This window comes from Pseudophryne corroboree, chromosome 1 (genome assembly GCF_028390025.1).
Source record: "Pseudophryne corroboree isolate aPseCor3 chromosome 1, aPseCor3.hap2, whole genome shotgun sequence".
Classification (NCBI taxonomy): domain Eukaryota; kingdom Metazoa; phylum Chordata; class Amphibia; order Anura; family Myobatrachidae; genus Pseudophryne; species Pseudophryne corroboree.
In genome coordinates, this window is record NC_086444.1 from 165,453,368 (window position 1) to 165,480,679 (window position 27,312).

The 27,312-nt window shown below is 44.0% G+C and overlaps 1 protein-coding gene across 1 annotated transcript in view; it reads right to left on the reverse strand.

Annotated features, from left to right (window-relative positions):
- The window catches only part of ARHGEF28 (Rho guanine nucleotide exchange factor 28), a 418,990-nt gene that overhangs the window by 268,512 nt on the left and 123,166 nt on the right, over positions 1–27,312 (reverse strand). Inside the window, exon 5 of the mRNA XM_063963865.1 lies at positions 3,314–3,497. Coding sequence (XP_063819935.1) covers positions 3,314–3,497 — 184 coding nt within the window. The remainder of the gene's footprint in view (positions 1–3,313; positions 3,498–27,312) is intronic.

Below are 27,312 nucleotides of genomic sequence, written 5' to 3' on the forward strand. Positions count from 1 at the left end.
TGATCGCAGCAGCAAAATTTGTTAGCAAATGGGCAAAACCATGTGCACTGCATGGGGGGACACACACACACACACACAGATATAACATGTGAAGAGAGAGTTAGATTTGGGTGGTTTATATTGTTTCTGTGCAGGCTAAGTACTGGCTGCTTTATTTTTACACTACAACTTAGATTTTAGTTTGAACACATCCCACCCAAATCTCTCTCTCTCTCTGCACGTTATGTCTGCCCCCCACCCCTGCAGTGCACATGGCTTTGCGCATCTGCTAACAAATTTGCTGCTACGATCAGGTCTGAATTAGGCCCTTGGACAATGAAAATGTGTAACTTCATATTTTTCTTACTGCATTTGCTTTTTTCCAATTGTATCTGGTCTTTTATTATAAAACAATGTTTAACAAATTGCTTTTATTTTTTTATATCCTTAAATGACAAAAACAAAAACATCTTTCACTCTCCCAGCATCACACCCCGCTGTCCATATTGCCTACTCAATACTCCACTACCCTTATATTAACACTCAAGAGCTATTCATTAACTGTAAAATCTCACACATCTTCCAATTCTCTTTTTTTCTCTCTCTCCTTCTATTAGCTGGTAACATATTGCCAAATCCAAGTCCCCCTACGTGTCTACTATACACAATCCCCTAATTCACGACAGCATAAAAATCCTGCAAGCCTCAAATACATTGCATATCTCCCATCATCTTCTAAATCACTGAAACGTGCCATATGGAATACACAAGGACTGTAAAAAAAAAAAAAAAAAAACATCTCAAACAACCACAATCTTCGGCCAATAGCACATACATGGCTGACACAATCAGACACTGCCTCATCTGCAGTGGATTCACGCAGGCCTGAATGTTCCATCACACACGTTCACATAAGTACATGCTATAAGGATTTTCAAGTCATTCTCTCTTTGTTTTGTTGTGATCTATTGCACCCTTTTACCACATCAACAATTTCTTGAACACTTCTCTTCCTGGCTGCCTCATTTCTTATCCACCATTATAGGTGATTCCATCCCTATCACTATCGATAGTACACAATCCCCTTGTGCCTTCAAAATACTTTCTCTAATCTCCTGACTCAGACTCTTCAGGTGGACTGACTTTTACACAATGTCCACTGCCTTGATCTTGTATTCACTAGACTACGTCCGGTGTCTGATTTCATAATAAACACTCTGTTCTCTCGCTCTGATAATAACCTTATCATCTACAAGCTCTCCTCCATTACTTATTGAACTTTACCAAACCTCCTGGAACCCGCAGAAACATTAACTTTATTAATTTCCAACAACTTTCCACCTCTCGTCTCAACGTATATAACCCATTTGTACAGTCACTTCTTCTGATTTTTCTGTACCACACCTTAAGAAATTCACTAGAAACAGGTCTTGATGAAGTAGCTCTAACTACTCTTCATCTTGCATGTCAGCCTTGAAGTCATGCACGGGACTCTAAAGTAACATGACACCTACAAAATCTCTCATAAATTAGTAATCTTTGGTGTAAATGGTGTATTCCTAATGACTTCCTCACATATAATGCTAGCTGCCACTTATAAGGAAGGGTTCTTCATACTCCTAATCAATGGTCAAGTTTCTAACCCCAAAGGCCTTTTCAATAAAATTTAAATTTCTTCTCACCCCTTCCACTACCTACTTCCTATTTCAATAACAAGATTGAAAAGATCCAACATAAAATGGTAAGCTCATCCTCAGCCAGCAACATGCTCAATTCCTTCCCTTAACACTGTGCCACCTCCTCTTCATTTCAGACCACAAATGAAGATAAACAGCCACCTCCCATGCTTTCTTGCCTCACCCAACCTACTGGATGCACTTCGGTCCTGCTTTCATTCCCAACACTCCAGAGACTGCACTAAGCAGGACAATGAATTCATCACTACCAAGTCCTTACTATCTTCTAATACTCCTGGATCTGCTGTATTAACACCAGCGATATAGTGATCAAATCGCTTTTTCAGTGTTCTCTTCATTGGATCAACTTCCTAGATGGGACTGGGTAAAGCAAGGCTCAGCCCTAGGTATTCCTGTTTTTCTCTATCTATGCCAAATCTCTTGGGAAACTAATCATCTTGGGAACGTAATCAGCTCTTTAGGTTGTTAGCATGATCTGAATGCAGAGGATACCTAAATGTACAGTAGCTATCCTCTCCAGATCGCTCACCATCTGTATTGGCCTGCATTACCTAATGTCTTTCTGCCATTTCATCATGGATGCCATCTTGCTACCTCAAACTCAGTCTTTAAAAAAAGAAAATTAATAATATTCTCCACCAGCCAATAGTATTTACCAATCTTATTATTTCTGTTGACAACACTCTGAGCTGTCCTTTGTTCCCCACATTCAGTCAGCATCTAAACCATATTACATACATCTAAGAAACATATCCAGAGTAACCCATATTTAACAGATGACACTGAAAAACACTTTAATACATTGCAATGGTCTTCTTACTGGTTTCCCCCCCTAAACAGCCTTTCACACCTAAAATCTATTTAGTATACAGCGGCAAGACTGATCTTCAGAAAATGTTCTTCTACTGCTGGCCCCCTCTATTAATTCTTACATTTGTCACCTGTATTTTGCCGAATTTAAAAAAAAAAAAATACTTCTGCTTGCATACAGTATATCAATCAAAAATACACCAAAATACCTCTATTACAGCCCATCTCAAAATATCTCCCAGCTTAACCCCTCTGCTCAAAATCTGCATATCACATCCACACTTATTACCCGGTCCCATTCAGTTACAGAACTTTATTTGAGCTGCATCCTAGCTGTGAAACGCCCTCCCTTGCACAAAAGACTTTCTTCTGGCCTACAAACCTTTAACTATACTCCACTCTTATTAAATCCCAGAGCCACCCACATAACCTCCATAAGTTATTCTAACCAATAACCTCCCCTCTACACAGTTCACACACACACACGTTACATATGCTCTCTTTCTACACTGACACGTTCCACTGACCCCAGGCCAACATTGCTGACTGGATCATACAGCCCACCAAGACCCTCTGCAATCTGGCTGGACCAATTTGCAACATTTATCCTCATCTATCAAAGTCCTTTTCCTCCACAGACTGTAAGCTTGCAAGCCGCCTTGGTCTGTCTTTCTTTACCCAATCTTGTTTTATTACTGTTTTGGTCACAGTTGTAAAGTGCAATGGAATAGGCTGGGGCTTTATAAATAATGAATTAATAAAAACAACAACAACAACAACAACAACAACAACAACAACAACAACAACAGTAGTAATGGAATACTCACTGTGTTATACGCTCGATCAGTTTGGTGTGACCATTCCGAACAGCAAGTTCTACCGGGGTCTCCCCTTCCTTGTTCACTCTACTCAATGCAGACGTTCCACCAGGCAGATACAGGAGGTAATGTGACAGTTCTGTCAATCCCCATCTCATTGTTAGATGTAAAAGGGTTTCATGACAAAGATTCTCTGTAAAACAAACATATGCAACTTGTTATACTGTTGCCTACTGAACAAGTGTCAGCAGTTCCTCCAAACGTGGGTAGATCAGTGATTATCATTGCTATCTCATGGCACAGAGTCCCAGGTCCGAATGGAATCCACATTAGTGTGGTTTGTACGTGATACCCTCTCAATTATAAGGCGAGATTAAAAATTGCATACAGTGTGGAGCACAATTGGTGTCAGTAAATAGCAAGATGAAGTGCCCAACACAAGGTCATCAATCCCCCTGCTCATCAGTAACAGCAATGCGCTGCAATAGCTTTACTAGCAGCCTCTGCACCTTGGCTAAACAAAGTGTACTCTATATACAAGACAAAAAGCTTAACAGGCAAAGCACAGCATTCATATAGGTTGTGTGTGATTTCAGGGATCATACCCACTTAGGAAGTAAACCAATCTGCAAAAGTAATTTCTGTTAACAAAACTCAGGCTTCTGCATTGCCCCAGTGTGGGGAAAGACACACCAACTGCAACTCAAAAGCAGCTTCAAAGAACTGTAATAGGCGATATGCTGAACTCTCCCTTCCAGTACAGCTGGAGACACACAGGATGAGAAAGATGCAGCAGCTCTTATCCCGCTGCTCAGTACCAATTCCTGAAGATGCCGACAAGCAATGTTTCACAGGAGTTGGTGGAGCTGCCATAGTTCTAGCCAAAAATAGCAAAAAGGAATTGCCACGTCTCATATATTCTACAGACACTAAACACTGTGCAGGAAAACATTGTTATACCAGTAGTTGTGCAGACAAAAAGATACTTATAGGTCTGTAACACAGAATCAAAATACATAATAATAATAATAATAATAATAACAAAAAATAATAAAAGAAAGCTTGAATAAAATAGACCGCTATAAATCTTAAATGCAATTATTGATTTAAAAAAAATAAAATATGAAAATGATAGTGTATCCTTACATTTAAATACTTCCTTTATTGTGCTTAGTAATACACAGGCTGTTGTTACCTTAGATGACTACAATGTCAATGTGAGGTGAAAAGTACTTATGAGCCCTACACACTTGCCGATTACACTGACAGATATGTACGATCTCGTTCATTAATGAACAAGATATTATTCATATCTTTCAGTGTGTAGGCACCAATGATGAACGATGCGCGGCCCCACGCTCGTTTAAACATGCAAGCCAATACGGACAATCTTGTACATATTAGCATGCACTGCTATGGAGCCGGGTGACGTCAGGGAGTGAAGAAACTTCACTCCCCCCCTCACCGGGTCGCCCGTCGGCCACATCCGCAAGTGTGTAGGGCCCTTTAGTTTTTCATGTAGCTCATAGTGCATGCTCCAACCCATACACTACCCAATTACTGTATTCATTACTTAAGTTTGAAAAGCGCTGTGCTACAGTATATGTCTATGTATATATGGTTTTGGAGAGAACAGTGGTGGCGGAATACAATTTCTCCTTTATAACCAATAAATAAATATATACAGGTTGAGTATCCCATATACAAAATGTTTGGGATTAGAAGTATTTTGCATATCGGATTATTCCGTATTTTGGAATAATTTCATACCATAATTAGATATCATGGAGATGGGTCCTAAGTCTAAGCACAGAATGCATTTATGTTACATATACACCTTATACATACACAGCCTGAAGGTAATTTTATACAATATTTTTAATAACTTTGTGCATTAAATAAAGTTTGTGCACATTCACACTTCATTTATGTTTTTGAGTGAGATAGTGACACCTTATACACACAGCCTGAAGGTCATTTTTTACAATATTTTTAATAACTTTGTGCATAAAACAAAGTGCGTGTACATTGAGCCATCAGAAAACAAAGGTGTCACTATCTCACTCAAAAAAATCCGTATTTCGGAATATATGGATATGGGATACTCAACCTGTATATCATTAAACATAGACAGATAAATGCATCATCCTTAGAATTAGGTGAGCAACAAATTGGACAAAGCTGGGTTGTGTGTGGGAATTTTACATTTTATGTGTCTCCCCCTCCCCCGCCCCATTATTATTATAATAGTGCACTAAAGGTACCATTATGTTCCAGATATCAGGGCTTGCTGGCACTTGAGGTTCCTCAAGTACTGTATAGCCAAAAGGCATTATATTACATTTTATAATATTTTGCCGATTGGAAGCAGTGTTTTTTTTTATTATTATTATTATTATTATTATTATTATTATTACTATTATCCTCCTTTATTTGTATGGCGCCACAAGGGTTCCGCAGCGCCCAATTACAGAGTACATATGCACATAATCAAAACAGGAAAATAGTGATTTACAGTTGAAGACAATATAGGACAAGTACAGGGTAACTAAGCATAACTACACCAGTAAACAACATAGAGATAAGTTCCAAGGTGGCCAAAAAACTGCAGGATTTGGGCAGTTGAGGATTATTCAAGTAAGAGAAGGATAAGCACATGAGGGAAGAGGGCCCTGCTCGTGAGAGCTTACATTCTAAGGGGAGGGGAAGACAGACAGAGGTGACTACATGAACCCCATAATGTCTATAAACAAAATATGGTATAAAATCTTAAAATACACAATTTCAAATGTGATGAGTGTTTTTTGTATGTTCTATTATATTGTGTAAATGTTACCATCAGCAGGAACACCGTGGAAGTCGCTTTGGCTGCAAACACTAATGTTTTCTAACATTTCCCAAGACTGAGAATTTGAGGTATTTTTCAGAAGGACATTTACGGACCAAATTTTATGCTTTACTCGGTCAGCTTTTAGAACATCCATGTTCCGTAACATCCAACATTCTGGATATACATCCTTTTGCCTCATTAAACCATCACTATTGGAGGAAAGGGGGAGAATGATCTACTATTTGTATACTTAAAATTTCATTATACCTTAATGTTACTAATCTACTTTCCATCTCCTGAGCCCCAGGCTGCTCCATTCAGCCATTCCTGCAGCAAAGAACCAGAAAAACATTAACGTTTGACACTAATCAAGAGCCTCTGTGGTCCTCTTGCTCATACAACCTTTTCACAGCGGGCCCAGCTTTCAGATAGGGCTATATGACAAACCATTGAACCTGGGGAAAAATGGCTGCAGGAAGCAGCTTCAGCCAGATATACCTCCCAACCAATCCGCTTGTACCAGTCATTTATCTATGGAATAGGCAACTTCTCCATTTCATTTCTCAAAAGGTTTTATACATCTCCCCCTTTCAAAGAAAAAGCAGATTTGACCGAAATAGTACTGTCCCTCTTTACTTCCCAATTGCCCCTTTTTAAAATCTAAACAATAGATTTGTGTTACTAAATGTATTATTTTGACTTGTGTTTGCCGATGACATCTAGCTTCTCCTTTATGTGTCCCTCCGGCCCCCAGACACATTGGGTTATGTGTACATGTACATGATTATTTCAAATCACAAGATCCAGAAAACGTTGAATGATCTCTCGTGCTATTACACTGCAATTGAAGGCTTCTTATTATAAAAGCAGGTTGTTTAAAAAGGTCCTTGCCATATAACCTAGGTATGTGCATCGCAAAGGTGGGATCAAAGGTTTCCTGTCTTGCCACCATCACCCTCACGGAATCAAATTGAAAGGCCATCACCATTGGTCTGAAAAAAGATTATTATGGATCATCGGTTATGGATGGCGATCCTCAACGTAACCTACATCCACTTACCATCATCACAGAACCCATATAAAATGCGTGCAGAACCTTTTCACTGAACAATCGTTTATCACTCACAAACACAAACTAAATGACATGAGGATGTTTATCAAGACTCATACCAAATCCCTGGAGAAACTTCTACTGAGCGGAGCAGATGGCTGGGTGTATTTTAGGAACAGTTTCTTGAGAACATTTTTTTGCTCAGCAATGTGTGACAGCAACTAACCTTTTGCTCACTCCATGTGACTGAGATTGCATCCACTAACACAGTTGTCGATCCTTGGGCATGAATTAACAGTATAGAGAGTATATCGGGTGGGTGGAGAGAAATAGGCTCATAATGTTTGCGTAAACGCTCCTTCGTAACAACCATGTACATACAAATCTGCTCCCTACTTTTGGGAATCGTTTTCCTGCAGGTATATTGCAGAAAGTTTGCGCGAAGAAAAATGTGAAGTGATATTTTTACTTTTACTCTTAAGCTCAGCCTACGGTTTTACTTTTATAATTTTCCACATACTGCTGTCATTTACAGCATGTGTCTTAAGCCACATTCACTACACACTCCTCACTAACTGCTTGGACTGCACTCCACCTGCTGTCATGGCTGGTGCCATGCCTGGGTTTGCATCCTTGTGTAGATAATACATTGTTGATTATGGACAGAGCCATGTACTACCATTTAAATGGTACATGGGGCTGTCCAATAACAACAAAGTGTTGTCTAAAGGTGAGCAGTCCATTTAAGGCTATGGGGTCTATTTGCTAAGCCTTGGACGAAGATAAAGTGGACAGAGATAAATGACACTTAGGAGCTGATTGGCTGGTACTTTATCTCCATCCCCTTTATCTCCGTCCAAGCCTTAGTAAATAGACCCCTATGTATCAAGTTCCACAATAGGTAGGTTGTGTGAATCATTTTGTAGTTTTTATTCTCACATTTTGTTAACCCCCTCACAAAGCAGTGGCAGATACTGTTGTGTGCCTGCAAAGTTCTATTAACTGAAAACAGGTACCACAAGATGGCAAAGGCTAAAGCCTGTCACTATCCAGGCACTCTGCCCAAGCACCAGGATTAACTCCGTTACAAAAGGACTGAATAAACTTATCAATTATCTTCTTTTGATAATTCACAGGTCTACCCTCTTACTAGCTATGTCCCCTAGGCAATGTGTGGCACTTCAGTTGCTGTGAATTAACACATCCCAGCATGCTCTGCACTCTTTTAGCATTACTCAACAGCAAAACTGTAGCACAGCATGCGGAGATGTGTGTTTCCATAGAGCATGACTGTCACACATTGTCTAACGTTGGGCTATGCTATGCTAGAGTGGTGTCCTCATTACCTGTTGCCACAGTCACACCAACTATAACTACTCAGCAAGCAAAGTCCTGTGCGACACAAGCATCTTTTTCACTCCAATATGAGTCTTCATCACGGTTAGATTCCACAACACTGCTTCATGAGACTGCATTAATTAATTTGATATGAGACACTTGTAAATCCGTGTGCGAATGAGTTTGAATTTCCGTATGAAGTGCTACTATGCAGCGGTCACAGGTTTTTCAGGCCAAGTTCTGTTGTGCCTTGTATACAGATGCAGACAGATGTACACGACACATATAATTAATCAGTACAGTTTTGTGAAGTGAATTGGTCACATACGATTGCAAATATGCACATTTGCTCAACAACAAAAAAAGACACTACACCACTTGGCGTGATAACTTACGCCAGGCGTCTCCCTAGCTGGCCATAGCTGGTAATGTGACAGGAATTAATGCTGCATACTTGCAGGTGAACTGTAGATGGTCTGTTCACGCAAACGCAGTGGCAAATATAGGGTGCCCAGATATTCCCAATGGGGTATGGCCATGACCCACCCCAAATCCACCCCAGTGCTGTGCCCAGAAACGAATGTTAATTTAATAACTTATGCCAGGTATCTCATACCGCAGGGCGTATTAAGGCTAAGCGTACATGTACACATCCGTATAAGAAACTGGAATGGAAGAAATGGCTGAATACATGTCAAGGATCGGTTACATACGAGGTGTGGCTATTAAATAACGCGACTATACTTGTAATAAATAAACCATACTGCATGAGTTAAAGCAGAGTAGTGGAACATTGACCTTATACTGCAGGTACACTAAGAAACACACTTTCCAAGCTGTCAGGGCCATCTTTTCATATAAGCTCAATGGGCACTTGCCCAAGGGCCGCAGGAGTATAAGGGCCATAGGCTTATAGCTGAGGGTCCCCTTTTTCCGGGGGTGCCAGATTTTTGAAAATCAGCATTGGGGAACCAGAGATATCCCACCTCAAAGCAGTGGTCCCCATCCAAGCCTGTTAAGTGCTCTTCCCAGCCAGATATCTTGGGTTCTGTCTAATTTATTCTGAGGGTATAATCTAAAAGCTGGGATTCTCTCCTTTTGGTGGACACTGGGAGCTTGTTTCTACTATGCCCAGAACCAGAGATATCAGCCTTCCAGCAGCTGGACCCTGCTCCAGCTCCACATGCTTGGTATACAGTATAATATTTTCGTCGGTGGATTGCTCTGGCTCCTGTATTCCCCAAGTCCCCAATACCTCCTGAAAGCTACGAAATCTATTTCCAGTCAAACATGCTGCCCTCCCATCGGAAAATGATGAATATTAAGCCTACTCCACTATCCAAGTTTCAAAACATCAGAACATCCCTAACTGATGTGGGAGAGAAAATCTGCAGAGAACAATAGAGAAGTCAATGAATTGGAATTGGTGAATTTGTTAACATAGAAGTCATACTCGCCAAACTTTATAGCAGTACATCCCCTTCTAATCTACCTCAATAACGTCACAAATTATAACCAATGTCTTAATTAGCAAACAAGAAACTGTTGATAGACACATAATATAAATGTAAAACCTTGATGTTGGTATTATCCATATAACCTATTCCCTCCTACCTTATTATTTTCTCTGCTTTTCTATCTTCTACAAAGGCACATGCGAGCAGGTACAAGACTAGAATCATGATGCAGCCATATAATGCATGTCACTCATATGGTATATGATGATACATTACAATAAGTGCTGCCAAAAGGGCTGTAAATACCAGCTGCCCAGGATGGCACTTGCCAGGGGTGCCAGTAGAGGGGGGCTGTAGAGACAGGTAAGGATCTCCGCAAATTACCCCAGCCTTACTTCTTGCCCCAAGTTCCTGGCTCTGTGCTCCGTCACAGAGCCTCCATGATATTGTTGACCAGAAGTGCAGAGTGTGGGACATCTTGAGACTGAGTCAGAGCTGAGACGTTTAGGTTAGTCCCGTCCTTCACTATGCCAGGAGCGCACAGACTCCTACTTACAGTAATGGCTTCAAGCATCTGTGATTCATTACAATGGAGGATGACGATGATACTCCTGTTACACTTCTGTCACGGGTTAGGTAAGATTTCATAACTGACTGAGGAATAGAAAGGCAGATGTAGAAACCTTTGCACTACATGCACCACTCTTGCTATGTCAGCGTTTACTGAATAAGAAAAACTAAATTTGTTTGTTTTTTCTATAGCTGAAATCGCTCCACCTCGACCATACAGCAATGATCACAGTGAGCCCCATATCTTAGGTTTCTACATAAGGGAGTCGCAAGTAAGATATCTAGGCAGCTGCTGACCTGACAGCAATAGCTGGTAATGTGACAGGAGAGAAAGCTGCATACTTGCAGGTGAACTGTAGATGGTCTGGTCATGTCAACACAGTGTCAGATATAAGGAGCCCAGATATTCCCAATGGGGTATGCCCACGATCCACCCCAGTACTTTGCCCAGAGACTAATGTGTATGATGAGAGTTTATTTGTACAGTGCTGTATAATATGGTTGTGCTATTAAAAAAAAAAAAAAAGGATATAATGTAAACCTTTTGCACAGACAAAACCCAACAGAGCAACATGTCCCACATTTACAAGGATGTTTGTTTTTTAGCCACAATTAGAAGTACTCTGCAATTGTTACATGTCTATCCGGACAACACACTGAACCACTAACTTCTGCATGGAATATAGGGGCAGAGAGGTAGGAATGACCCACTAACCCTCCTTGGACTCATGCAGGCTTCTGTGCGGGCTAACATGGAGGCGCCAATACGTAAGCACAGGCCAATAATAACTAGTTCTTCGTATGTCTAAGGGATGCGGTGATGGTGCTAAGTGCCAAATATTTGGCATTTTTGTTAAATGTACAACACAGTTCAGTGCAAGCCAGGAAGTGACAGAGCTAGACCAACATGAGTCCTTTAATAGAAGTCTTGTATGACATACCATCAATCAGTCCCAGTTCTCGCAGTACAGTCCTGTTTTCCAAAACGGTGTGGTTCCACTTAAATAGCTGTAGTATAGCGGGTGAAGCTGTGGTACAAAATACCCCAGTTCTGGTATCGGGGATGTTGGCAGCTATGCCAGGTCTAGGAAGAAATCTCCCCTAATGACTAACATTACAGATTTTATTCCTGTAAGGCCTCAGTTTTTTACACAAACAGCTTTTACATCTGACAAGTTATATACTTTAGCCTTTAGTGAACATTTAACGATAATTTTTAAGGAAAACAAAATAAATAAAAAAAATAATGCTTAACAGTGACCCAATATGGCTGCAGAAAGAAGAACAAGCATTTGAGTGTAATGCCTCCTGGTGGTGTACTGTAAGTATAAAGTGTGAGTGAGTTCTGTAGTGATTCAAACTGAAAGTGGGGTTCTCCAGGAAGGAGAGAGCAGAAGAGGTGATGATCTAAGCTCCGGATTCAGAAGTGAAAAGCATGTGTTACATAGATTAGCCTTAGAGAACAGGACAACATTTTGTAGGTCAGTCCAGATCCTCTCTGCGCAGCGCAACATGCAGATCGCTCTGGGACCCTGGATTTGGGCTTCCAGTTACAGAGTCTACAAAATAGTAGCAAACAATAAAATAATAATTCGTGAAAAATGTAAGAAAAAAAAAAGTTGTTGTTTTGCAGGATTTAGGGCTTTTTTCATATTGTAAATAAAGTAATCTACAAATATATATTTGGTCTTATTATAAATATCTCATGAATGTTGATTAAGTAAATTAGACAAAGCATTTAACTAAAAAAATAAAAATAAATAAAAAATAAAAAATAAAAAGACTGCCTTATGAGGATTATTCCAGTTTTTTTAAATATTTTTAATTAAAATGTGATCTATTTCTGCCACCTATCTTTAGGTTCCACAAGATCATTTTAAAATAGAAAAGAAACAAAAGAAAATAAACAAACATGTTTCTGCTCTCCGTCTCTCTCATTTCAACAAGCATAACACAGGCTTAAATTGCAGGCTGTGGACAGCACTTCCAATAATGCTGGAAGATGTGTACACACTGTTAAGCGCTATTTATGTTACTGTAAACATCATACACAAAATGATTACTGGAATCAAAGAACACCCAGCCAATTAGTTTAGGAGAAGAACAGTTAGACAACACCTTACTTAGTGCAACTGTTCCAAAGTGCATTCTTCTTTCCGCTCTCTACATTACATTGGACTTAGCACCAGGAATTTAATGAAAAGCTGGTAATGTATGGGAGCAAATGACAATACACCAGAAAAATCGGTCATTCAAATTGATCACGTTTGATTAAATCAGTTTGCTTGAATAACCGTTTATGTCCATTTTCCGGCATTTGGTAGCAAATGGTCAATTGTCATTGGCTCCCATACAATACCAGATTTTCGTTTGAGCCAGCCAACTAATTTGATGATTAGAAAGATAATCATTAGGTGTATGGCCAGTCTATACCAAAATATTGCAATACAATGTAAACAACTTATAAAATTACATGTTGCATTTATTTGCTGCTCAACTGTATTTACCGACTTCAAACAACAGGTAAAGGTGCATACACACGGTGCGTTGTGTGCTTACGATTTTGACTACTGTATATAGTCAAAATCATAAGAAAAGTTAGCACATATCGCACTGTGTGTACACAGTTTGCGATACCGATGCGCGCTGCTGTGGGGTCGGTATCGCAAGAAAAATAGACTTTGCAGGCAAGCTTTGACTATATTGTGTACAATCCAGTTTCTAGTATAGTCAAAATTGGTGGTTCTGGGCTCCGGGGAGTTCAAGGGAAATCACATAGTCAAAATTGGAACCGTGTGTATGCACCTTAATTTCTTCCATTCAACACAGATCAAGACAACAGTTCATCAGAATTTTCTCAGTGGAACACACACACACACACACACACACACACACACACACACAAAAAGAAATAGCTGTGAAAGTTACACAGGCACTGTAATCACTGATCTTGGTGCCTGCACAAGTGTGTGATCTGCATCATGCATTAAATATATTTGTATTTTTTTTCACAAAAGAGTTATCCTTATATAAAAGACACGAGCAGGCTGATAATCGCTTGAACTAAACCATTTAACCAATACAGACTGCTGCCACATAAACACCTGGCTTTACCCTGCAGCAGGTGAGTTGTATCATCCTTATCTGATGTAGGCTACTATGACAACAAGCAACAAACAACTGCGCACCTGTTCATACAACACTTTCCACCTGTAAGAGGGAACTTAAAGAGGGAAATTAGTTTGAAAGAAAGAAGAAGAAAAAACAAAACACTGCCATAAATTTACTACTTTTATTTATGTACTTTTACAGGGCCATTAAATAATCTGCGACTGTTCTACCTGGGACAAATGTTTCTTTATAACCCCTTCTGTCTAAAAGCATTGTTACTGAATAGGCTTCCAGAAAGTCTTTCATGGCACTAGAGACTGGACTATCCCTACAGCTGGGTACACACTTGGACGACCGGCAATCGGGGTGATTTTCTTTGCTCCGCATCATGCCAGATTGCCGGTACACACTAAGTGATGAATGACATCTCGTTCAGTCCTTCATCACACTGCACCGGGTTGCACAAGGTATCTTCCGGATGGCCGTGCAGCACCGACAACAGGAAGATGTTGCCTGCAACCCATGGGAGCGCACAATGACAGGTACGCATTAAACGATCAGCGCGATTTGTCGTTCCGACGCGGTAAATTGTGCAGAAATCACCTTTGAGTGTACCCTGAATAAGGATAGGCAAGTGAAAAGGAGGTGGGGCTGTGAGTAGGATAACGGTGCTGTCTTCTGCTAGGAATCTGCAGCACAACTATAATGCCTAGATTCATATGAATGAGAATTACTTAAGATACAGATGCTAATAAAATAAAACCGTAAAGTAAATCAGCAGGGGTGGAAGATACCATACCATTAACAGTCATCCGGGCTTTATTTTATGTTATCTCCAGATTTTTTTTCTAGGACTTTTAAAAGTCTGAATTGTGTAAAGTAAAGGATGCTACATAAGGATTTGTCGCTAAAACTGCTCCTGAAAGTAAAATGGGGCAGATGTATTATGGGGGTCATTCAGACCCGATCGCACGCTGCCTTTTTTCGCAGCCGTGCGATCGGGTATGAACAGCGCATGCATATGAATCGCAATGCGCAGGCACGTCGGCCGCCGGCGACAGGGATCGCCGGGCAACGACAGAACGAAGAAAGTGATCGCACCCCTGCACAGCGATTACCGACTCCCCTGTAGGCGGCGACTACCTGGTCCCAGCAGTGCAAAAAACCACCTGCATGCAACCAGGTCTGAATAAGGCCCTAAGTCTGGAGATGGCATAAGGAAGTGATAAAGCAGTGATAAGTGCAAGGTGATAAACGCACTAGCCAATCTGCTCCTAACTGTTAATTTACATATTGGAGCTGATTGGCTGGTGACTTTATCACCTTGCACTTATCACTGCTTTATCACTTCCTTATACCTTCTCCAGGTTAATACATCTGCCCCAATGTGAGTTATTATACTCTGCTCAAACAAACAATTCTACACTGTGTAGCGTAAACAGACCCTTATGTACAAATGTCAGAGCCTTCTTCTGTTGTAGTACAGTCCGTTCTGGACGGGTGTAGTATGGTATGACGGCGGCCGGGCTCCCGGCGACCAGCATACCGGCGCCGGGAGCCCGACTGCCGGCATACCGACAGCGTGGCGAGCGCAAATGAGCCCCTTGCGGGCACGGTGGCACGCCACGCTATTTATTCTCCCTCCAGGGGGGTCGTGTACTCCCACAAGGGAGAAAATGTCGGTATGCCGGCTGTCGGGATTCCGACGCCGGTATACTGTGCGCCGGGATCCCGACAGTCAGCAACCTGAAGACCACCCGTTCTGGACACGTTGTGTAGTAGTATGAAAAATAAGAATTTACTCACCGGTAATTCTATTTCTCGTAGTCCGTAGTGGATGATGGGACTCCGTAAGGACCATGGGGAATAGCGGCTCCGCAGGAGACTGGGCACAACTAAAAGAAAGCTTTAGACTAACTGGTGTGCACTGGCTCCTCCCACTATGACCCTCCTCCAGACCTCAGTTAGGATACTGTGCCCGAAAGAGCTGACACAATAAGGAAGGATTTTGAATCCCGGGTAAGACTCATACCAGCCACACCAATCACACCGTATAACTCGTGATACAATACCCAGTTAACAGTATAACAACTGAGCCTCTCAACAGATGGCTCAACAATAACCCTTTAGTTAAACAATAACTATATACAAGTATTGCAGACAATCCGCACTTGGGATGGGCGCCCAGCATCCACTACGGACTACGAGAAATAGAATTACCGGTGAGCAAATTCTTATTTTCTCTGACGTCCTAAGTGGATGCTGGGACTCCGTAAGGACCATGGGGATTATACCAAAGCTCCCAAACGGGCGGGAGAGTGCGGATGACTCTGCAGCACCGAATGGGCAAACTCTAGGTCCTCCTCAGCCAGGGTGTCAAACTTGTAGAATTTAGCAAATGTGTTTGACCCCGACCAAGTAGCTGCTCGGCAAAGTTGTAAAGCCGAGACCCCTCGGGCAGCCGCCCAAGAAGAGCCCACCTTCCTCGTGGAATGGGCTTTCACTGATTTAGGATGCGGCAGTCCAGCCGCAGAATGTGCAAGCTGAATCGTACTACAGATCCAGCGAGCAATAGTCTGCTTTGAAGCAGGTGCACCCAACTTGTTGGGCGCATGCAGGATAAATAGCGAGTCAGTCTTTCTGACGCCAGCTGTCCTGGAAACATAAATTTTCAGGGCCCTGACTACGTCCAACAACTTGGAAGCCTCCAAGTCTTTAGTAGCCGCAGGCACCACAATAGCTTGGTTCAAATGAAAAGCTGATACCACCTTAGGGAGAAACTGGGGACGAGTCCTCAATTCTGCCCTATCCATATGGAAAATCAGATAAGGGCTTTTACATGACAAAGCCGACAATTCTGATACACGCCTGGCCGAAGCCAAGGCCAACAACATGACCACTTTCCACGTGAGATATTTCAATTCCACGGTTTTAAGTGGCTCAAACCAATGAGACTTTAGGAAATCCAACACCACATTGAGATCTCAAGGTGCCACTGGAGGCACAAAAGGGGGCTGAATATGCAGCAATCCCTTAACAAAAGTCTGAACTTCAGGCAGTGAAGCCAGTTCTCTTTGAAAGAAAATCGATAGAGCCGAAATCTGGACTTTAATGGAACCCAATTTTAGGCCCATAGTCACCCCTGACTGTAGGAAGTGCAGGAAACGGCCCAGCTGAAATTCTTCCGTTGGGGCCTTCCTGGCCTCACACCACGCAACATACTTTCGCCAAATGCGGTGATAATGGTTTGCGCTCACTTCTTTCCTAGCTTTAATCAGCGTAGGAATGACTTCCTCCGGAATGCTCTTTTCCTTCAGGATCCGGCGTTCAACCGCCATGCCGTCAAACGCAGCCGCGGTAAGTCTTGGAACAGACAGGGCCCCTGCTGCAGCAGGTCCTGTCTGAGCGGCAGAGTCCTCTGAGATCATTTCTTGAAGTTCCGGGTACCAAGCTCTTCTTGGCCAATCCGGAACAATGAGTATAGTTCTTACTCCTCTTCTCCTTATTATCCTCAGTACCTTTGGTATGAGAGGAAGAGGAGGGAACACATAAACTGACCGGTACACCCACGGTGTCACTAGAGCGTCCACAGCTATCGCCTGAGGGTCTCTTGACCTGGCGCAATATCTTTCTAGCTTTTTGTTTAGGCGGGACGCCATCATGTCCACCTGTGGCCTTTCCCAACGGTTTACAATCAGTTGGAAGACTTCCGGATGAAGTCCCCACTCTCCCGGGTGGAGGTCGTGCCTGCTGAGGAAGTCTGCTTCCCAGTTGTCCACTCCCGGAATGAACACTGCTGACAGTGCTAACACGTGATTTTCCGCCCATCGGAGAATCCTTGTGGCTTCTGCCATCGCCGTCCTGCTTCTTGTGCCGCCCTGTCGGTTTACATGGGGGACTGCCGTGATGTTGTCTGACTGGATCAGTACCGGCTGGTTTTGAAGCAGGGGTTTTGCCTGACTGAGGGCATTGAAAATGGCTCTCAGTTCCAGAATATTTATGTGTAGGGAAGTCTCCTGACTCGACCATAGCCCTTGGAAGTTTCTTCCCTGTGTGACTGCCCCCCAGCCTCGAAGGCTGGCATCCGTGGTCACCAGGACCCAGTCCTGTATGCCGAATCTGCGGCCCTCTTGAAGATGAGCACTTTGCAGCCACCACAGCAGAGACACCCTGATCCTTGGAGACCGGGTTATCAGCCGATGCATCTGAAGATGCGATCCGGACCACTTGTCCAACAGGTCCCACTGAAAGGTTCTTGCATGGAACCTGCCGAATGGAATTGCTTCGTAGGAAGCTACCATCTTTCCCAGGATCCGCGTGCAGTGATGCACCGACACCTGTTTTGGTTTTAGGAGGCCTCTGACTAGAGATGACAGCTCCTTGGCCTTCTCCTCCGGGAGAAACACTTTTTTCTGTTCTGTGTCCAGAACCATACCCAGGAACAGTAGACGTGTCGTAGGGACCAGCTGTGACTTTGGAATATTTAGAATCCAGCCGTGCTGTTGTAGCACCTCCCGAGATAGTGCTACCCCGACCAACAACTGCTCCCTGGACCTCGCCTTTAGCAGGAGATCGTCCAAGTACGGGATAATTAAAACTCCCTTCTTTCGAAGGAGTATCATCATTTCGGCCATTACCTTGGTAAATACCATCGGAGCCGTGGATAGACCAAACGGCAACGTCTGGAATTGGTAATGACAATCCTGTACCACAAATCTGAGGTACTCCTGGTGAGGATGGTAAATGGGGACATGCAGGTAAGCATCCTTGATGTCCAGTGATACCATGTAATCCCCCTCGAATTTTTTTATATATGTGTTCAAGGATTTCAAATTTAAAATGGGTCTCACCGAACCGTCCGGTTTCGGTACCACAAACATTGTGGAATAGTAACCCCGTCCTTGTTGAAGTAGGGGCACTTTGACTATCACCTGCTGGGAATACAGCTTGTGAATTGCCTCTAGCACTGCCTCCCTGCCTGAGGGAGTTGTTGGCAAAGCAGATTTAAGGAAACGGCGGGGGGGAGACGTCTCGAATTCCAGCTTGTACCCCTGAGATACTACTTGAAGGATCCGGGGATCCACCCGTGAGCGAGCCCACTGATTGCTGAAGTTTTTGAGACGGGCCCCCACCGTACCTGGCTCCGCCTGTGGAGCCCCAGCGTCATGTGGACTTAGAGGAAGCGGGGGAGGACTTTTGCTCCTGGGAACTGGCTGTATGCTGCAGCTTTTTCCCTCTACCTCTGCCTCTGGACAGAAAGGACGCGCCTTTAACCCGCTTGCCCTTATGGGGCCGAAAGGACTGTACCTGATAATACGGTGCTTTCTTTGGCTGTGAGGGAACATGGGGTAAAAATGTAGACTTCCCAGCTGTTGCTGTGGAAACGAGGTCCGAGAGACCATCCCCGAACAACTCCTCACCCTTATAAGGCAAAACTTCCATGTGCCTTTTAGAATCTGCATCACCTGTCCACTGCCGAGTCCATAACCCTCTCCTGGCAGAAATGGACATTCCACTTATTTTAGATGCCAGCCGGCAAATATCCCTCTGTGCATCTCTCATGTATAAGACTGCGTCTTTAATATGCTCTACGGTTAGCAATATAGTGTCCCTGTCTAGGGTATCGATATTTTCCGACAGGGAATCTGACCACGCAGCTGCAGCACTGCACATCCATGCTGTAGCAATAGCTGGTCTCAGTATAATACCTGTGTGTGTATATACAGACTTCAGGATAGCCTCCAGCTTTCTATCAGCAGGTTCCTTTAGGGCGGCCGTATCCGGAGACGGTAGTGCCACCTTCTTTGACAAGCGTGTGAGCGCTTTTTCCACCCTAGGGGATGCTTCCCAACGTGACCTATCCTCTGGCGGGAAAGGGTACGTCATTAGTAACCTTTTAGAAATTACCAGTTTCTTATCGGGGGAAGCCCACGCTTCTTCACACACTTCATTTAATTCCTCAGATGGAGGAAAAACTACTGGTAGTTTTTTCTCTCCAAACATAATACCCTTTTTTGTGGTACCTGGGGTAACATCAGAAATATGCAACACATTTTTCATTGCCTCAATCATGTAACGTGTGGCCCTATTGGAAGTTACATTAGTCTCATCGTCGTCGACACTGGAGTCAGTATCCGTGTCGACATCTGTGTCTGCCATCTGAGGTAGCGGGCGTTTTAGAGCCCCTGATGGCTTTTGAGATGCCTGGGCAGGCACAGGCTGAGAAGCCGGCTGTCCCATATTTGGTATGTCGTCAAACCTTTTATGTAAGGAGTCGACACTGTCGCGTAATTCCTTCCACATAACCATCCACTCAGGTGTCGACCCCGCAGGGGGTGACATCACATTTATCGGCATCTGCTCCGCCTCCACGTAAGCCTCCTCATCAAACATGTCGACACAGCCGTACCGACACACCGCACACACACAGGGAATGCTCTGACAGAGGACAGGACCCCACAAAGCCCTTTGGGGAGACAGAGAGAGAGTATGCCAGCACACACCAGAGCGCTATAATAATACAGGGATTAACTGAATTATTTCCCCTTATAGCTGCTATATAAGTTATACTGCGCCTAAATTTAGTGCCCCCCCTCTCTTTTTTACCCTTTGTAGCTTGATACTGCAGGGGAGAGCCAGGGAGCGATCCTTCCAGCGGAGCTGTGAGGGAAAAATGGCGCCAGTGTGCTGAGGGAGTTAGCCCCGCCCCTTTTTCGGCTGACTTTTCTCCCGCTTTTTTCAGGAATTCTGGCAGGGGTAATTTATCACATATATAGCCCTGGGACTATATATTGTGATGATTTGCCAGCCAAGGTGTTTATATTGCTGCTCAGGGCGCCCCCCCCCCCCAGCGCCCTGCACCCATCAGTGACCGGAGTGTGAGGTGTGCATGAGGAGCAATGGCGCACAGCTGCAGTGCTGTGCGCTACCTTGTTGAAGACCGAGGTCTTCTGCCGCCGATTTTCCGGACCACTTCTTGCTTCTGGCTCTGTAACGGGGACGGCGGCGCGGCTCCGGGACCGAACGATCGAGGTCGGGTCCTGTGTTCGATCCCTCTGGAGCTAATGGTGTCCAGTATCCTAAGAAGCCCAAACTATCTCCAGTCAGGTAGGTTCGCTTCTTCTCCCCTTAGTCCCTCGCTGCAGTGAGTCTGTTGCCAGCAGATCTCATTGTAAAATAAAAAACCTAAAATATACTTTCTTTCTAGGAGCTCAGGAGAGCCCCTAGTGTGCATCCAGCTCAGCCGGGCACAAGATTCTAACTGAGGTCTGGAGGAGGGTCATAGTGGGAGGAGCCAGTGCACACCAGTTAGTCTAAAGCTTTCTTTTAGTTGTGCCCAGTCTCCTGCGGAGCTGCTATTCCCCATGGTCCTTACGGAGTCCCAGCATCCACTTAGGACATCAGAGAAATGTGTCAGTAACAAATGCTAGGTAGGAGTTGAGAAACGTGTCCATTATCTAATTTCTGCCCTGGGTATCCTTGTGTACGCGCTGTGAACTGGGAAAGAGAATTCAAGGAAATCCCTACATAAAACAGCAGGACGGATTGGAGAACTTATCCCATGGCTGCACTAACCTCTATTCCCATGGCCTCAGAGCAACCTACCTTTCCTGTGTGTGTATACCCTGCAGTGGGCCAGCTGTTTAACTTGGAGGCAAAACATGACCCAGAAAACACATTAAAGTGGAAAGTTTGCATGAAGCATGTGGAGCATAGCAGGCCTTCTATACATCCAGCAGAGCAGAGGCCAGCAGTCAAACTGAATGCTGCTATGGAGGAGGAAATCACTGGATAATGATGCACCAGAGACATGGGAACATCTGACCTGTTTCAAGAGCATTTCCTCCTTTATAGTTCATGACAAAATCTGAATCTTTCAATAAAATTACACAACCGGGCATGGGAAAGAGACAGGAAAAACACACACACACTATAGTACAACACAGATTTGACAACTGCATACAGTAGGTGGGCGAGAATCTAGTTCTCAGACTAAGGGGGAAATCCCGACCGCAGAATACGGATGGTGGGGGCGAGTGCAACGAAGGCCCTTGCGGCAGAGCCGGATTAAGACTATGGGGGGCCCGGGGCACTTCAAATTGCGGGGCCCCTAAATTTTATATATCTAAAGGTGTATGTATGTATGTATGTATGTATGTATGTATGTATGTATGTATGTATGTATGTATGTATGTATGTATGTATTATATATATATATATATATATATATATACACACACATACATACATACATACATACATACATACATATATATATACATATATATATATATATATATACATACACATACATACATACATACATACATACATACATACATACATACATACATACGGGATGTAGTTATGTTACCGGCGATCAGGAGACCACTGGTCACAATACCTACGCCGGGATCCCACCCCCTAACAATCCCGATAGTCGGCATGCCGACTAACAGGGACTATTCCCACTCGTGGGTGTCCACGACAGCCATAGAGTGGGAATAGAACCTGTGGTGAGCACAGCTCACCACTGTGCCCGCAGTGTGGCGAGCTCAGCGAGGCTGCAAGGGGCTTCGTTGCGCTCGCCTTCCCCAAGCCGGGATCCTGGTGTCAGTATGGTGACCGGTCGCACTTACCCAACACACACATAATATATATACAGTTAGCTATGACCAATGTGTACATGATACTACCCGCAGACCCTACTATTGTATATAAATCTGAAATAGATTTAATTTTGGAGAAAGCTAAGCAGGATGGTGTCATTGATATGGATACATGTAGGTTCTTACAGGTGGATCATCCCAGGGTACCGCTGCTATATACCCTGCCTAAGATCCACAAGAGTATGAGTAACCCGCCTGGACGTCCGATTGTTTCGGCCAGGGACTCGCTTTACAGCAATATATCTATATTTTTAGACCATTTTTTGCAACCCTGTATACAGACGGGAGACACATACCTTCGGGATACCACTGATTTACTGCTTAAGCTGAAGGAGTTGGGTGAATTGCCCCTCAATACGTGGATGTGTACCCTAGATATCAGCAGTCTCTACACCAACATCCCTCACGAGGGAGGGTTGGAGGCTGTTGCTATCACTATCAGGAACAATCCACTATATGAGGGCCCAGATGTGGAATTCTATATGACATTACTTGAATTGGTATTGAATCGCAATTATTTCTACTTTAATGGCAAATATTACAAGCAGTGTTCTGGCTGTGCCATGGGTTCTCCTGTGGCACCAGCATATGCCAATACATACGTCAGTGCTTGAGAAACAACTGTTTTTCAACCGTGATGTTCGTGACAATGTAGTGTTTTATAAGCGCTACATTGATGACGTCATCATGTTTTGGAGTGGCTCGTATTCCCAACTAGTGGAATTAATTGAAGGGGTTAATGGTTTAGATTGTCCCATCAAGTTTACGCATACCATTAGCCGTGAGGAGATCACATATCTAGATGTTAGAATCACACTGGATGAGGATAATAGAATTAATACCGATCTATATTCTAAAAACACTGACAAACACTTTATTGAGGGCTGATAGCTTTCACCCGCAAGCCACCATTAATAGCTTGCCATTTTCCCAATTCTTAAGGGTCAAGAGAATTACCAGCGATGAAAGTCTTGTGGAAAGAAATCTAAATAATATGTCCAAAAAAATTTAGATCACGGGGATACAAGGATGCTATCATAGGATCGGCCAGAAATAAGGTCATGGCCAGATCACGAGATAGTACATTTCTCAAAGGCACGGTGGATGGGTCCAACAAAACACTTAATTGGGCACACAGGTACACAGTAGCACATAATATAATTAGAGAGAGTAGTGCAAATCTTTGGCCCATAGTGCAGGACGATATTAAAGATCTTAAATATACTAAAATCAGACACTGTTATCAAAGGGGCAAGAATATCCGTGATTGGGCTGTACATACTGACATCACAAAACAAATGCGTATTAAGGATGGTGTAACTGTACGCATGAATGGGTGTCACAAATGCACTGGTTGCACCACCTGTAGCCACATGATAGCGGGCAAATATTTCTTTCATCCCCACACGGGTCGCAGATATGAGATTAGACACTCTCTCACATGCACGAGCTCGTACATTGTTTATCTCATTAAGTGTCCGTGTGGCCTTTGCTATGTGGGTAAAACCATCCGCACTTGTAGAGAGCGGATGGCCCTACATAGATCGGCCATTAGAGCCTCCCTGAGTGGTAAGGGTTCTGACCAACCTATAGCGAGACATTTTAAGGAGGCAAGACACAATATGGCTAATTTTCGGCATATGGGGATAGATCACATTCCGGATGATGGAAGACAAGGTGATCGGCAAAAAAGGCTCCTGCAATGCGAAGCCAGATGGATCTATTTACTTGACACAGTTAAACCTAGAGGCTTAAATGAACAACTGAATTTGAATATATTCATATAAAGGATACCACTGAGATTTTTGAGGCATGATTTGTCTAGCTACTGTAGTACACCATCACCTTAAAATCTAGATCGATATGATGTAGTATGTGAGATTTTGGTATAACCACAATGAATTCATGTGTTTTTATTTATATGTTGTTAGTACTGTTTTAAATGTATTGTTATGCACTTTTTCCATTGGGTGTGTTTTTTCCTATACAGATGCCCGGATTCCTATGGACCCGTATGGTGATATATCGCTGCATGTGTGGACCTGTGGGACTTGTAACGTCTGTGTGTGTGGGCGCCGTGTGGAGACCTGGACGACGGGGATTGCGGGCCGTTGTTGTTGGTTTCCATGGGAACGGTTAGTGTTTCACACACGGAGGGAGAATGAGGCTGCACCAGGAAACCGGCAGTGACGTGCACTGACGCGGTTTGGAGCCCGGGACATCGGGGAAAGGTAAGGGTATTTAAGAGAGAGAATAAGCACTGTTTGACTATTATGCTGCTTGAAAAAATAAGATTTTACTTACCGATAAATCTATTTCTCGTAGTCCGTAGTGGATGCTGGGGACTCCGTCAGGACCATGGGGATTAGCGGCTCCGCAGGAGACAGGGCACAAAAATAAAGCTTTAGGATCAGGTGGTGTGCACTGGCTCCTCCCCCTATGACCCTCCTCCAAGCCTCAGTTAGGATACTGTGCCCGGACGAGCGTACACAATAAGGAAGGATTTTGAATCCCGGGTAAGACTCATACCAGCCACACCAATCACACCGTACAACTTGTGATCTGAACCCAGTTAACAGTATGACAAACGTAGGAGCCTCTGAACAGACGGCTCACAACAATAACAACCCGATTTTTTCGTAACAATAACTATGTACAAGTATTGCAGACAATCCGCACTTGGGATGGGCGCCCAGCATCCACTACGGACTACGAGAAATAGATTTATCGGTAAGTAAAATCTTATTTTCTCTGACGTCCTAGTGGATGCTGGGGACTCCGTCAGGACCATGGGGATTATACCAAAGCTCCCAAACGGGCGGGAGAGTGCGGATGACTCTGCAGCACCGAATGAGAGAACTCCAGGTCCTCTTTAGCCAGGGTATCAAATTTGTAGAATTTTACAAACGTGTTCTCCCCCGACCACGTAGCTGCTCGGCAGAGTTGCAATGCCGAGACCCCTCGGGCAGCCGCCCAGGATGAGCCCACCTTCCTTGTGGAATGGGCCTTGATAGATTTAGGCTGTGGCAGGCCTGCCACAGAATGTGCAAGTTGAATTGTGCTACAAATCCAACGAGCAATCGTCTGCTTAGAAGCAGGAGCACCCAGCTTGTTGGGTGCATATAGTATAAACAGCGAGTCAGATTTTCTGACTCCAGCCGTCCTTGAAATATATATTCTCAATGCCCGGACAACGTCCAGCAACTTGGAATCCTCCAAATCGCTAGTAGCCGCAGGCACCACAATAGGCTGGTTCAGATGAAAAGCTGACACCACCTTAGGCAGAAAATGAGGACGTGTCCGCAGTTCTGCCCTGTCCGAATGGAAAATCAGATATGGGCTTTTATACGATAAAGCCGCCAATTCTGATACTCTCCTGGCTGAAGCCAGGGCCAGTAGCACGGTTACTTTCCACGTAAGATATTTCAAATCCACCGATTTGAGTGGCTCAAACCAATGGGATTTGAGAAAATCCAAAACTACATTAAGGTCCCACGGAGCCACAGGGGGCACCACCGGGGGCTGTATATGTAGTACTCCTTTAACAAAAGTCTGGACTTCAGGAACTGAAGCCAATTCTTTCTGGAAGAAAATCGACAGGGCCGAAATTTGAACCTTAAATGGACCCCAATTTGAGGCCCATAGACAATCCTGTTTGTAGGAAATGCAGGAATCGACCCAGTTGAAATTCCTCCGTGGGGACCTTCCTGGCCTCACACCACGCAACATATTTTCTCCAAATGCGGTGATAATGTTGTGCAGTCACCTCCTTCCTAGCTTTAACCAGTGTAGGAATGACCTCTTCCGGAATGCCTTTTTCCTTTAGAATTCGGCGTTCAACCGCCACGCCGTCAAACGCAGCCGCGGTAAGTCTTGGAATAGACACGGTCCCTGCTGAATCAGGTCCCGCCTTAGAGGTAGAGGCCACGGATTTTCCGTGAGCATCTCCTGAAGTTCCGGGTACCAAGTTCTTCTTGGCCAATCCGGAGCCACGAGTATCGTTCTTACTCCCCTTTGCCGTATAATTCTCAGTACTTTGGGTATGAGAGGCAGAGGAGGAAACACATACACTGACTGGAACACCCACGGTGTTACCAGAGCGTCCACAGCTATTGCCTGAGGGTCTCTTGACCTGGCGCAATACCTGTCCAGTTTTTTGTTGAGGCGAGACGCCATCATATCCACCTTTGGTTTTTCCCAACGGTTCACAATCATGTGGAAGACTTCTGGATGAAGTCCCCACTCTCCCGGGTGTAGATCGTGTCTGCTGAGGAAGTCTGCTTCCCAGTTGTCCACTCCCGGAATGAACACTGCTGACAGTGCTATCACATGATCTTCCGCCCAGCGAAGAATCCTTGCAGCTTCTGTCATTGCTCTCCTGCTTCTTGTGCCGCCCTGTCTGTTTACGTGGGCGACTGCCGTGATGTTGTCCGACTGGATCAACACCGGCTGACCCTGAAGCAGGGGTTTTGCCAGACTTAGAGCATTGTAAATTGCTCTTAGCTCCAGTATATTTATGTGAAGAGACATCTCCAGGCTTGACCATACTCCCTGGAAGTTTCTTCCCTGTGTGACCGCTCCCCAGCCTCTCAGACTGGCATCCGTGGTCACCAGGACCCAGTCCTGTATGCCGAATCTGCGGCCTTCTAACAGATGAGCACTCTGCAACCACCACAGAAGAGACACCCTTGTCCGTGGCGATAAGGTTATCCGCTGATGCATCTGCAGATGCGATCCGGACCATTTGTCCAGCAGATCCCACTGAAAAGTTCGTGCGTGGAATCTGCCGAATGGGATTGCTTCGTAAGAAGCCACCATCTTTCCCAGGACTCTTGTGCATTGATGCACAGACACTTTTCCTGGTTTTAGGAGGTTCCTGACAAGTTCGGATAACTCCTTGGCTTTCTCCTCCGGAAGAAACACCTTTTTCTGAACCGTGTCCAGAATCATTCCCAGGAACAGCAGACGTGTTGTCGGGGTCA